This window comes from Bubalus bubalis, chromosome 13 (assembly GCF_019923935.1).
Source record: "Bubalus bubalis isolate 160015118507 breed Murrah chromosome 13, NDDB_SH_1, whole genome shotgun sequence".
In the NCBI taxonomy this organism is placed as follows: Eukaryota; Metazoa; Chordata; class Mammalia; order Artiodactyla; family Bovidae; genus Bubalus; species Bubalus bubalis.
The window spans coordinates 36,887,629-36,901,797 of record NC_059169.1 but is presented as its reverse complement, the minus strand read 5'-3'; the positions used below and the strand labels follow the sequence as shown (position 1 = coordinate 36,901,797).

At 40.3% G+C, this 14,169-nt stretch overlaps 1 protein-coding gene across 5 annotated transcripts in view; it reads left to right on the top strand.

Moving 5' to 3' along the window:
* The window catches only part of SLAIN1 (SLAIN motif family member 1), a 56,984-nt gene extending 44,365 nt beyond the window's left edge, over nucleotides 1-12,619 (top strand). For 4 of the 5 annotated variants that reach the window (XM_025262712.3, XM_006076472.4, XM_044927190.2 and 1 more), the window contains 3 exons: nucleotides 2,631-2,786; nucleotides 6,165-6,447; nucleotides 7,836-8,932. In XM_025262712.3, coding sequence (XP_025118497.3) covers nucleotides 2,631-2,786; nucleotides 6,165-6,447; nucleotides 7,836-7,911 — 515 coding nt within the window. In that variant the 3' untranslated portion in view covers nucleotides 7,912-8,932. Of the gene's footprint in view, nucleotides 1-2,630; nucleotides 2,787-6,164; nucleotides 6,448-7,835; nucleotides 8,933-9,426 lie in introns of those variants that run through there. The other variant, XM_044927191.2, reaches the window with a different exon arrangement.
* The last annotated feature ends 1,550 nt before the right edge of the window (nucleotides 12,620-14,169 follow it).

Sequence of the window (14,169 nt, the reverse complement as noted above, 5' to 3'; positions counted from 1 at the left end):
CGATTATTTTTCTAAATTATTAAAATAATGTAGATGGAAGAAAACAATTGTTATAATACTGATCTAATTTAATTAAAAATAAAACAGAAATATGTGGTAATACTTAACTATTTCCATAGCTCCTACACTGCTTGGGTTCAAAAGGGATGGCTCTTCAAAGTCCTTGGAATATTTCTGGGGCTCATGGGATTAAAAGGAGCACTCAGTAGTCCCTCCTTACCTGTGACTTCGGTTACCCATGGTCATCTGCAGTCTGAAAATGTTAAATGGAAAATTCCAGAAATATAGAGTTGTAAGTTTTAAAGCGTGCGCTGTCCTGAGTACTGTGAGGAAATCTTGTGCCTTCCTGCTGTGTCCCAGGTGGGACACGCGTCCTCTCTTTGTCAGGTGTATCCAGGCTCTGCATACTACCTGCCCGTCAGTACCTGTGCAGGAGAAACATCCTAAGGTTCAGTGTGTGTGTTAGTCACTCAGTGGTGTCTGACTCTTTGTGACTCCATGACTGTAGCCCGCCAGACTCCTCTGTCCATGGCATTCTCTAGGCAAGAATGCTGGAGTGGGTTGCCATTCCCTTCTCCAGGGGATCTTCCTAATCCAGGGATTGAATCTGGGTCTCCTGCACTGCAGGCATATACTTTACCATCTGAGCCACCAGGGAAGCTTTATAAAGTTCAGTACTATGTATTAATACTATTGATGGATTCAGGCATTCCCTAGGGTCTTGAAACGTATCACCTGCTATTAAGAAAGGGAGGGACTACTGTATTTTGAGTAGTTTGCTAGGCATGATAAATGATTAAATCTTATAGAACATTTGCTAACTGTAATTTTTAGGATTTGGCGGGGGAGGAGGGTGATCAGCGACATGGTGGTGTTAGCCTGAGGACCTGTATTGACGGGAAGGTTAGCTTTAGATGTTTGGTGGGTAACTGGCTGCTGCCTTTATTCCTTAATGGATCCCTAAAGATGGATAATAGAAGAATAGATTGAGAAACAATGGTCTAGACTATAATCCCACTGAGAGTTGGAAACTCGCCTAACACATTGTATACTATGAGTGAGTGAAAGTTGCTCAGCAGTGTCTGACTCTTTGCGACCCCATGCACTATACAGTCCGTGAAATTTTCCAGGTCAGAATGGGGAGTGGGTAGCCGTTCCCTTCTCCAGGGGCTCTTCACAACGCAGGGATCGAACCAGGTCTCCCACATTGCAGGCACATTCTTTACCAGCTGAGTCATAAGGGAAGCCCACTGTATAGCATAAATATGCGTTTATTCATTCAGTCCATAAAATGAGGAATGGTGTCCAAGAGGAAGGACCAGCATGCTCACGGATGCAGGGACATGTGAAGTATTTGGAAACCCTGTGGTTCACTCTGGTTGGCGAGCAGGCTGTGAGGCAGGGGCAGCAGGAGGTGAGGGTGGAGAGGTCTGCAGGGACCACACCTTGGAAGGGTCTTTGCTCAGCCCAGGAGCTTGGGCTTTCAGAAGAAGGGGAAGAGGAGCAATTGGAGGGTTTTAGGAAGTGGCTGGAAGTCCCCAGCTATATGGAAGGTGGGGAGGAACAGACAGGGTGCACAGAAACCTGTTAAGACGATTCTGTGAAAATGTGGATGACAGATCAAGAGGTCTGTGCTAGGATGGTAGAGGGAGATGTGTTAAATATTTACGAGGCAGAATTGACAGGACTTGGAGTTGAGGAAGAAGGGAGGTGAAGCTTGGAAGCTAACACCCCTTTTTAGATTAGGTGACTTCAGGGATCTAAGTGATGTAGATGGAGCTGTGTCTGTGTGAAGGAGAGAAAAAGGAATCAGGTTTGTCCTTGAATGGGTTTTTGCTTAGTATTCAAATATATCTGTTTTCTGAGCTTGAATGACCTGATACATATATGTTGGCTTGGCGGGCGTGGTATTAATAAAGAGAAAGCTGTCTACGTTGTAGAACTACAGCCTTGTGTGTGCATACGTGCTAAGTTGCTTCATGGCTGAATTAAAATTCATCGAGGTCTGTGTGTGGCTTACTCTCTGCTGCCTCTTGGTGGTAGAAGGTGTGTTCAGCAAGAAAAAGAAAGGGAAGTGTCTGAAGTCTCCAAAGGTTTGGTGGCATACTCATGACCCTTAAAACTTTCCAGAAGTTAATGTGATCATGTTGATGTGATGAGTGGCTATCTCAAAACATCTCAAGTTAGAATTTTAAGAATTTCTTCCTTTTTGATGTTCTACCAAAAGTTTCAGTAATAGTTGGTTTGACACCTCTAGGTGTTTTTTTTAACTAACATGTAACAATTTCTAGGTTTTTTTTTTAATGTTCATGGCTGTAAGATTATTGTCTAACCTCATTTCGATATAATTTTATCTAAGAACAGACAGCTAATTGACTAGCTAATCCCTCCCTTTTTTTAAAGAAAAATTGCTTTCCATTAGCTGTTTGTTTGGTGGAGCCTTTCTGAAGATAATAAGTGTCTCCCTATACGAGGGGTAATCAGTTAGCTTCTTAGAGTTCATAACACGTATGATAATTTGTTTGTCATTGAACAAAACATGATTTCTCTTTGTATTTACTTTTGAAATCTAGTATGTTAATCAGCATAAATGTAGTGATTTTTTTTAACACAGTAAAATACTTTTCTAGACAAGCTCCGAAGAAGTATGCCTAACCTGGCTCGGATGCCAAGTACAACCACTGTTAGTAGCAATGGGAGTTCTCCAGTCACCGTGCGGAATAGTCAGAGTTTTGACTCAAGCTTGCATGGAGCTGCAAATGGAATTTCAAGAATACAGTCTTGTAGTAAGTATGACAGGTTTTTTGGTAATTTTCAGTTAGTTATAACACCATTAGGAAAATATCTTACTATTTCATTTTTCTTTCTTTCTCTGAACACTACAGAGAAAGTTATCCTTTTGACTTTTATTTTGTATTTCACCATTAAGTATTTTCACCAGTGCCTGTTAATAATTAGCAAATTATATGTTACCAATTAATAATTAGCAAATTGTATGTTAGCCTTTATACCTAAGGATAGAAGTAGAAGCCCTGAATGGTGATTGATCTCTCTACTCATCATACAAAAATGTTTTCTGTGCGGTCCTGCCTCTTTCTAGCTGTGCACTTGATATGTTTACTCAGAGGAAAGCACAGCTATTCTGTGCAGCTCTTACCGTGGTCTTGTTTTGCATCAGTCCATAGCTTTCCCGGAGCAAATGAAGTTCTAGTGTGACTGAAGAGTAGGATTTGCCTACTTCATTGCAGTTTGCCCACAGTCTTTCATTCTCTGAATGTTTTACCCAGTGATGAGGAGCGTGGTGAGAGTACAGTCTAGCATTTTTGTGTTCTCATTTTGTGTTGGGATGTCTTGGCTCCAGGTTCCCTACCCCCCACTAATGCTGCCTGTATGGGTTGCTGCTGCTGCTGCTAAGTCGCTTCGGTCGTGTCCAACTCTGTGCGACCCCATAGACGGCAGCCCGCCAGGCTCCCCCGTCCCTGGGATTCTCCAGGCAAGAACACTGGAGTGGGTTGCCATTTCCTTCTCCAGTGCATGAAAGTGAAAATGAAAGTGAAGTCGCTCAGTCGTGTCTGACTCTTAGCGACCCCATGGACTGCAGTTCACCAGGCTCCTCCATCCATGGGATTTTCCAGGCAAGCATGCTGGAGTGGGGTGCCATTGCCTTCTCCGACCTGTATGGGTAGTCAGGGTTAAGTCCAAGACTGACCCCTGGGAGGCAGATTCAAGGCCGCAGGCCCAGTATTGATGTTCCCAGACCTGGAAGGCCAAGTGTGTGGCCGAGCACCATCAACCAGATGTCTTAGGTTTCCACCCAGCAGACTCCTTGGTGCCCCTGATAAACTACCCCAGGTTCCTCCACCTGTTGAGAATGGGTCAGGTGTTTGGTTGCTGCTTGTGTCATTCATTGTGTCACACTGTACTGTCGTTATGTTCATCTTCCATACTAGCTTACTGTATGGGCGTGGACCATAGTTCATCTGACTTTCCGTCCCCAGCACCTGACTTGCTGCTGGGCACATTGAGCTCTCAGGAGATGTTTGAACAAATGTATAAATGAACGCTGTAGGGCTGGATATTAGGGCTTCATCTGTTAATATTTGAATTAAAGGCTTGTGTAAAGACACAGAAGATGGCCTAGGAACTAATGGTGGGAAACTGAGGACTGCTTTCTAATTTTATGTCAGGAGGTTAGGGCAGATGGCCAAATACATCATGATGAAATTTAACTGAGATAGAAGTTCTGTGCTTGAGTATAAAAGTCAACAGTATAAACATAGAAGGGGAAAATACAGTCGTGACAGTAGCAAACAGGGTGATGGTGAGGAGTTTTTGTAAACTCTAATTCGGTGTGGATCAGTAGCACAGTTTGAGTGCCAGAAAAATGTAAGTAACCCAGAATAGAACATACCCTACAAACAATGGAAAGGCTTGATGGAAGTCCTGAAAAAATGATGAGAGCATGTCAAAAGGATACAGGAAACAGCTTGATGAAACTACCAGAGACCAAACCTGCGACAGATTGAGCCACAGAATAAATGATTGTATTAAAAGATTATAACCCATAGATTAAATAATCATAGCTTCATACTTAATTGAATAAATGGAGAAGAGGGGAAATTCTTCTTTATAGAAGAATTGCAATTAATAAACATAAAGAAATGAAGAAAACAGAAAAATCATTGTGTGTAACTCAAGCATAATAATGAGAGAAAACAAAAGAACTTGAGTGTTAATGTGTAAGAGAGGGTCAGTCGTGAACTTGTTTCAGATCTCAGGACTCTGTTCTCGTTGACTTTGATCCCTAAGCAAATATCCTTTATACATCATGCATGTATATAAACATCATGTGTTTGTTTCATGAAGAGCTAGTTCTGGACTGGTGTGCCTTCTGGAGTGAACAAAGTGAACAGAGAAGGTTGGAGAGGCAACTCCAGAAGGAAGACACTAGATTTGCAGGCAACAGCTCGAGTCTGGGTGTTTTCTTAGTCATAAATGCATGGGAAACTGTGTATCCTTTCTGATCCTTATTTTCTCATTTGTAAAATTAGGATTGTGTCTATTAATCTTGACTAGTTTCTCTGTTGTTTCTTTTTAAACTCAATGTAGTTATCTGTCTTGTGTGTAGGAGAGTTAATGGGACTAATAGGACTGCCTTCCTGAAATAACTCTTCTGGAGTTTCATTTCAAATGATATACTTTTTGAAATTTCATTTAATCTGTAGATAAATTTTAGAATTGGTATCTTAACAATATTAGTTTTCTAATTCATTAACATGGAATATCCCCTCATTTACTTAGATCTTATCTGTCAAAGTTTTGTAGCTTCCTGTATAGAGGTTTAATACAGCTGTAGTTAAGTTTATTCCTAAGTATTTTATCTTAAAAATGCTTTTATAAGTAGCATTTTTTAAAATTTTAGTTCACTGATAATTTAGAACTACAACTGATTTTTTTCTATTTTGATGTTCTGTTCAGCAGCTTTGATAACTTCATTTATCCTAATAGTTATAAATTTGGAATATACTTGTAATATAATACATCTGAACACCAATGCATATTCAAGAATGTTCATAAAACCCCAGACTTGGAAGTAACCAAGCTTTGCATCATCAGGAGAATGGATTTTAACATGCATTCCGTGGAATACCACACAGCAATGCAAATATATGGGTACATCTCAAAAACTGTTGAGTCAAAGAAGCCAGTCACGGAAGAGAACATACTCTGTAATTCCATTTACATGAAGATCAAAATAGGAATAACAAATCTGTGGTGATAAAAGTGAAAGTAACAGTCAGTTGGGCGTGTTGACTGGGAGAGGATACGTGAGAAGCTGCTGAAGCGCCGGCAGTGTTTGCTGTCCTGATGTGGATATGGTTACATGAGTGTGTTCATGTCACAGTTTCATTTTGTTCTAGGCTTAACGTTTGGGTGCCTTTAGCCTGGCGTGCTACAGTCCATGGGGTTGCAAAGAGTTGGATTAGCACAACTTAGCTGCTAAACGATAACACTTGATGTATATTGTGTTTCAGAAGACACTGGGCCCAGTATGTAGATACCTTCATACGTACATTTAAAACCCTTTCGGACAGCATCAGCGTCTTTGAGCACGACACAGGTGCAGACAGTGGTGAACGTGCACATGTTCTCTTTCCTCCTAGTTCCGTCCCCAGGACAGCTCCAGCACAGGATCCACAGCGTGGGACATTTCCCAGCATCAGTGCGGCAGCCTCTTAAAGCCACGGCCTACGTGAGCCCAACCGTCCAGGGCAGCAGTAACGCGCCCTTATCCAACAGCTTACAGTTATACTCCAACACGGGGATCCCCACCCCAACCAAAGCTGCAGCTTCCGGCATCATGGGCCGCAGCGCACTTCCAAGACCTTCACTGGCAATAAATGGGAGTAACCTGCCTCGAAGCAAAATTGCACAGCCTGTCAGAAGGTGAGAGCCTTGGTCCGTTCTTCCTTATAGCCCTGTTCGTGGTCTGCAGTTAGAAACCGCCCCAGGCACCACCCTGACGTTTCCTCTGTCTAACCCTGGTCGGTTACTCTTCCCCTTGTGGCCTGACTCGTGACCTCCTGCCTCTGGATTCAGTATTTTTCAATCTTTTTCTTTTTTTAATCAGAATGGGTACAAATGATGTTAGGCATGTACACAACACACCCTCCTCCCACGGTCATGATTTAAAAAGCATCTTAGTGACGTTTCAGTTCAGTTCAGTCCAGTCGCTCAAAGTGATGTTTAGCTGGGGTTTATTAGCTTATGTTGGGAACTTTGGTATGTTCCAGATAGAATTTTTTAAATTCCACATTGCTTGCCGGGCACGTGTTCAATGAGCTCACAGTCATGTTGTGTCCTTTCTGAAGTGGATCTGCTGGAGTGTTTTATGGTTAAAAAACAATTCCATAAAAGTGAGTTGACAAATTAGATGATGTGACAGTGGAGGCAGTAAATACATACAACTCTTACAAGAAATTAGTATTTGGAGGAGGAGAGGGAGGGGAACCATGGTGACAGTTTGCAAAGGATGTGGAAACAAGAAATTTTTCTATTTATGCATTAGGTATGTATAGTTTTTATTTTCTGATGCGTAATAGGTGCTCAGATCAAAAGCAAATTTAGAAACTATTGCAAAACAAAAGTAAATAATCTTACTATCCAGATAGAAATCACTTTCGTGCGTGTTAGTTCAGTGCAGGGCTGTGTTTCATTCATGACTGAATAGAATCACATTGTTTGATGCATATGTTACCTGTGGACAGTACATTTGTCCTTGGATGTCTGTCTTTGAACTAATCTCCTGGATAGGCTGTCATTGCCAGATAGAGGGTCTGGTTCCCCAAACTTAGGCAAACATTGGTTTTAACACTTTTTAAAAATTCACTGCCAACATAATAGGCAAATCTCTTGATTATCTGTAAGATTGAATACAAATACAATTATGTAAAGTTTAAAAATAAAATAAAATTAAAAAAAAAAGATTGAATACAAATAGAATTACATGAAGAAATTTTCAGTGAAGCAACCACTGATATTTTCAGGCCATTCTTCTGTCATGTTTATCTTTCTCTCTGGTTTTAAAATGCTCTTACTACACTTAAGGATATTGGTCGGTTTCCACTTAGGTTGCACATCTGCCTGTGCACATACAACACTCGTGCTGGGAACTGGGTTTTCCTGCAGATGGGCGTGTTGACGGCCAGAACCCCAAGGCACTCATGGGAAAGTGCCAGCACGCTGGCACTGCTGGGGTGGGGGCGGGGAGACCAGCGAGAGCGACGACTTGTGGGCTTACTTACAAGCCATTTCCTTTTTTAATCCTTTCACAGTTTCCTTCAGCCTCCAAAGCCTCTGTCTTCACTCAGCACGCTGAGGGATGGAAACTGGAGAGACGGTTGCTACTGATGCAGTTTTCTGTACCCTTGAGGAGTGGGAAAGAACTGGAAATGAGGGTTGTGTTACCCAGCTGGCTGGGTAACAGCGGGTGTCAGGATATTCTTTCCCTTCTGCATTTTAACACATTTACTGCATTGTTTTTCAGTGGACCAATCGCCAGAGACTAATTATTGCACTTAAATATTTGCCTGAGATACTGCAACGTTCACAGATCCGCGGCTGCAGTATTGTGACACTGAGAGCTAGGACGTTTTTGTAGACCTGATAATGTACCTGAATCCTTTTTGAGAGAATTGAGGTGTATCCATAATGCTTTCTTTGCCATCTGAGGTTTTTGTTTCTTTTTTTTAACCTGTTCAATTTACTTACATGTTCTAAACATCTTCCCATTACATGTTCTGTATTTTAATACATTGCATATTTACAACTAGGTTATATAACATATGCTTTGAAATTTACTTTTTTATAGTTTACAGGAATTTTATTTTTTGTGCCTATTTCTTTTTACACCTATGTGAACCACTATGGAACAACTTAAATTTTGTGCCATAAAAATATTTTTGTGGTAAGGTACTATTTTTTTAGCTCTAGGGATATATCAGCAAAAATCCATCACACAATTGAGACATAATTTTCTGTTGAATGAGCACAATGTAAGCTGAAGCATTGCAAGGAGACAGCCAGACAGCAGTGTGAAATGGGTCTTGTTGTTTTCATTGTTAACTTATTGTCATTCCTGGCTTTCATATTTATAATGGCATCATGAGCTCATTGCACTTAATACCTGCAATGTTTGCTACTGTACCACAATTGATTTTCAATACTTTTACAGAGGATGAAACTGTAACGTTTTATTAACAATGCTTCTGGAAATGAATGCATTTTAAAGCAAATAAATCTTTTTGATAGACCTTTTACAAAATCCATTTGCACTAATGAATGCTTTCTTACGGGATATGACTTAATATTTGTTACTGTGTACACCGCTGTTTTGGAATGTTCAGAAATAAAGACTATTTCGGCAATATCAGGTCACGCATGAATGTGCAGCATAAATGATACCAACCCCACACCTACGTTTCACCGCAATCATGAAAGCGTTGCGATGCTCTTGTACAGGTCGGTCAGACCTAAAGTGGGTAGGCAGAGTATTCACCTTTGTAAGCAACTCTTTTCTCTCAAATGCTCGGGATAAGATATGTGAGATTTTAGTTCTGTAGTGGGGTTTGGGTCCCATGTAGGAAGGTCACTAGAACCCAAAGAACCAGAAACCCATTCCTGGATGAATACTGTCAGTGGAGATGCCAATATTTTATGGGGGTTGAACTTGAAGTACTTTCTCAATGTCAGTGAAACAGCAAGGTGTTATTAGTCTACACTTTATTTGATATATATTGGAAAACTTCTTGCCAGAAGGTGCTATGGGAAGGTTAGGTAAAGGCTTTATTGTTAAGTTTTAAAATAGAGTTTTTCTGAAGTTATTTGAGATTTTTATTTTTAAAAAGTGTGCTTTTTTTCCCATAGCTCCATGGAGAAAAACAGTGAAGCTGACTTTTGAATCCAGGTGTATCTGATCTCAGAAGTCTGTTTTTACCACTACTGCACTCTTCTGTGAACATATGTAGTCAAGTCAGTACATTTAATAAAAAATGAGTTTATATTCTGCTGAGAAGATGAAAGAATTCAACTCATTTGCAAATCAAATATTTCATTTATATTCAAAAGAGTGTTCAGCCCTTGCAATAAAAACCAAAGATCCCCGCACCTTGGAATTTACATTCCAGTTAGGAGACAGACACTAAACCACATACAAGTAAGTAGATTGCAATACATTAGGTCTTCAGTGCTATGGCAAAAGAGGAAAAGGAGCTGAACATCAGGGGAGTTGAGAGAGTGGAGATGGGGAGAGATCACACTATTAAGTGGGGTCATCTGGGTAGATCTCACTGAGAAGTTGACACCTGAACAAAGACTTAGAGATGGAGGGTCCACCTTAAAGCTATTTCACAGCCTCGTTCACCTGGAATTCTACTGGACACAAAATAATGTTGGTGGTCATTTTCGCAGTTCTCCCTAGGGTGGTATAGAACATTTATTCTAGATGCATACAAGAGAATTTAATGTATTACATCAACAGAGGCCCTAAGGTACAGCTTCTCAAAACGTGGTCCTCACACTAGCAGCATTAGAATTAGCATTTCTTGGAAACTTACTAGAAATGCAGATCTTTAAGCTCACCCCAGACCTGTTGACCCTCTAGGGGCCCTCTAGGTGGTTTGAAGAGCCATCTGTGAGAAGAGCTGCTGGAAAGGAGGAAGCCACCTAGGCGAAGGCTTAGGACAGTGTACATCCGTCTGGGATGTCTGAGGAAGAGCAGAGAGGCCAATGTGGCTGCAGGCAGAAGGAACACAAGGGAAGCAGTAGAGATGAGGTCAGAAAGGAGAGAGGGGAAGGCCTGTGGAGGGCATGTGGGCCACAACAAGGCTTTGACTCTACTCTGGAACGGGAGCTGTTCATGGTTTTGAGCAGCAGCGTTCATGATTTGACCTTTTAAAGGTATCACTCGTATTTGATGGGAACAGACTAAGAAATGGAGATGCGTAAAAATGAACTGTTCAGTTTAGGCAAGAGAGATGATGAGCTAGGCCAGCAGGATAGTAATGGAGGAGATAAAATGGTCAGATTCAGGCTACCTTTTAAAACGGTAGCTATCAGGATGTCTTTGTGGATTGGATGTACTGTTAGAAACCAGAAGAAAAACTCCAGGTGTTTGGGCTGGCCACTAGAAGGATGGAGTTCCTCCAACAGAGATGAGGAAGCTGTGGGTGGGGAAGGTTTGAAACCATGGTCCTGTGGCTGAGCTCACGGACACCCTGTATCTCATGTGCAGTCCTCACACTGGGTAATAAACCAGAACGCACACAGAAGGGGTCCTGAGAAGCTCAGTTTTCCAACACAGAAGGGAACTGTGATGCTGAGTGAACTCAGCCAATCTAGCCCAGCTGACATGTGTACTAGTTAGCTATTGCTACATAACAGGCTTCAGTCATGGCTCTGTGGTAAAGAATCTGCCTGCCAATGCAAGAAACATGTTCAATCACTGGGTTGGGAAGATCCCCTGGAGAAGGAAATGGCAATACACTCCAGTGTTCTTGCCTGGAGAATCCCATGGACAGAGGAGCCTGGTCGGCCACAGTCACTGGAGCCGCAGAGAGTATGACGTGACTGAGCAACTAAGCACAAAACAGCCTTACACTTAGGTTTTGCTAACTAGAGTATTTTTGCTACCTTTTCCTTCACGAGTGTCATGGATATTCTTGTTCCTTTGCATTTCCATATGTATTTTTAAATAAACTAGCCAGAAAAACACCCTGTTGGAATTTTGATGGGATTGCATTGAAATTATAATTCAATGTGTTGGAAATTGACTGTTTACATGTTGAATTTTAAAATCCTCAAACATGGTCTACCTCTTCTTTTATGGACTGAGGTATTCTTTAATCTCAATAAAAATATGCAGGTTCTCCCCAGAGGACTGAAATGCCTTTTGCAAGGTTAATTTCTAGGTGTGTGATACTTTTTTATGTGATGTTATACTTATGATATTTTAAAAATTTCATTCCTAATGGTTGGTTTCAAATGTTTTATTCAACCACCTTAAACGTATGTAAGTTATATTAATTTATATTTAGACTCTTCATATACACAGTCAAATGTATGAATATTAGATTTCTTTCTTTCCTATATCTTGCCTGTGATCTTCAGTGAAGTGTTACATACAAATGATAACAGATAACCATCTTTCTGCTAATTGAAAAGCTTTCTGGTTTTACCATTAGGTTTCAAATTTGCTGATAGCTGTTTATCATAAAAGAATGTGAATTTTAACAAACTTCCTGCATATATTAAAATGTGATTCTCAGTTTTTTTAAGTTTATTTTTAATTGGAGGATAGTTAGCTTACAATATTGTAATGATTTCTGCTATATAACACCATGAATCTGCCACAGAGATACACGCATCCTCTTCCTTCTAAACCTCCCTCCCACTTGCCTCCCCATCCCACCCCTCTAGGTTGCCACAGAGCATTGGCATGTGATTATCTCATTTAATCTATTAATGTGATGACTTTATGATGGATTTTTTAATGTTGAATCAACCTTGAATTATTGAGATAAATCCAACTTGGTCATAATGCATTATTCTTTTTTAAAATAGATTAATTTGATTTACTAATATTTAGAAGTTTTGTCCAACTTTTGGAATAAAATTGTTTTATAATTTTTCTTTCTCAAACTGTCCCTACTAAGTTTTGGAATGAAGATGGTGTTAGTCTCATAAAATGAGTTGGGGAGTACTTTGTGTTTTTGTAGCTGGGAGGATTTGTTTAATATTGGAGTTATTTCTCCCTTACATATGTGATAAATCTTAGTGGTAAAGTCACTGGGGCCTGGAGTCTAGTCAAGTCATGTTTTTAAAATCTGATCTTGTGTTTTGTCTACTTCCAAAAGCATGATTAAACCTCTTTATTGGTGGATTATCTATATACTCTTTGGAGTTCTGTCAGATTTTGCTGTATGTCTTCTTATGCCACATGATTTGGTGTGTACATACTTAGTATCTTTCATCTTCCTGGCAAAGTGAACCTGTTATCTTTGAACTAGTCTTCTGTATCTTTTTTTAAAATGTCTTAAAAATCTATTTTTCAGATCTTAAATAGCTACATATTTCTTTTAGTGTTTGTATGATATATATTTTTAAACCTTTGCTTTCAAACTTTTATTATCAGGTTAAACAGCATACAGTTCAGTATTTTTTAGAACCTTTAATGAAAGTCTTTGTCCTTGAACTTGATCATTTAAGCCATTGAATATAAAATATTACTGACATATTTAGATAGAAATCTATCACCTTTTTTTTTTCTATCACCTTCTTAATGAGCTTTGTTTGTTACATCTATTCCTTCTCCCCCATTTTTGTCTTCCTTTAGATCGTTTTTTCATTCTACCTTTGTCTCCTGTTAGGTTGAAAATGATACCCTAATCCTCCTTTGCTCTTCTTTTAGTGGTTAACCCCCAAAATGACAATTTGTGCTCTTAACCTATCAAATAATAATTTACCTTTATCATCCTCCTAAAAAAAGGACCCCCAAATCACCTTACATCTAATCCTTAAATTGTATGTGAAATTCATGATTCAGCCAGCGACTGGGGAGAAGAGACAATATTTAGATTTTGGGGACTCCTTAAAATTCAGAGAAATCAGACTTAGCCGTGTAAACAATATTTACATGTAAAAGATATTTAGAGAAAGAGTGGTGACCGGACCAAGGGAATGATCAGCTTCTATAAGGTCAGCAATTTGATCTTAAAGCAGATTCTGAGTTCACTCAGCTAACAAATTACTGAGGCTGTCAGGCTTTGTTCTAAGAGGCCCCCAGGGTATCCCAGCCAACAAGTCAGTTGTGGTCTCTACCTTCATGGAAGTGACACTGTTGATTCTAGTAAGAGAGAAATTCTAGTCTAACAAATACCATGTCTTTCCTATAAAGGAACAAGCAAGGAGCTAAGATACCGAGTAACAGGGGATGGGAGGAGTAGGGAGGATGCTCCAGAAAGGCCTTTCTGAGAAGAGATTTAAGCTGAGGATGCATATGAATTCATCAAATGAAGACAAACGGGAAGGTTATATTTGGTAAAGACGAAAAATTTGGGAGTGTATACAGGGCCAAAAAAATGTTGGTGGGGCTGGACCTTAATGGCCCAACTGGCTCTGTGCTTTGTGGGCCCAGTTCACAATGAACAGTGTGAAAACATACTAAGACTTACAGGATGGCAGCAGTCCAGCATGAAACCAACCACGGGGCCCTTCTGAGCACCAGGCTACGTGCCACTGCACAAGTCCCAGGCCCACAAAGCCAGCCCTGGCTGGAGAGAGAGGCAGGAGCATGAGCCGGGGAACCTCAAGGAAGGAAGGGCTTTGAATTTTACTCCAAGTTCGATGGGAAGCTATTTATTAATAGTAACACTAACACTCATACTTTTCTTCCTATGTGCCTGACACTCCACGAAGCTCTTTAGAAGTTTTCTCCTAATTTAATCTTCACACAGTTTGATTGTTCTAAAATTACACTTGTGTGATTTTAATTTGTGGAAGTGACTGAGTGATGACATCAGGAGGTTGATCCACTGAAACAAGACTTTTATGACTCACATTTCCGGAGAGGAAGGGGCAGGTCACAGCACGCAGGGCCAGGCTGTGGTCAGG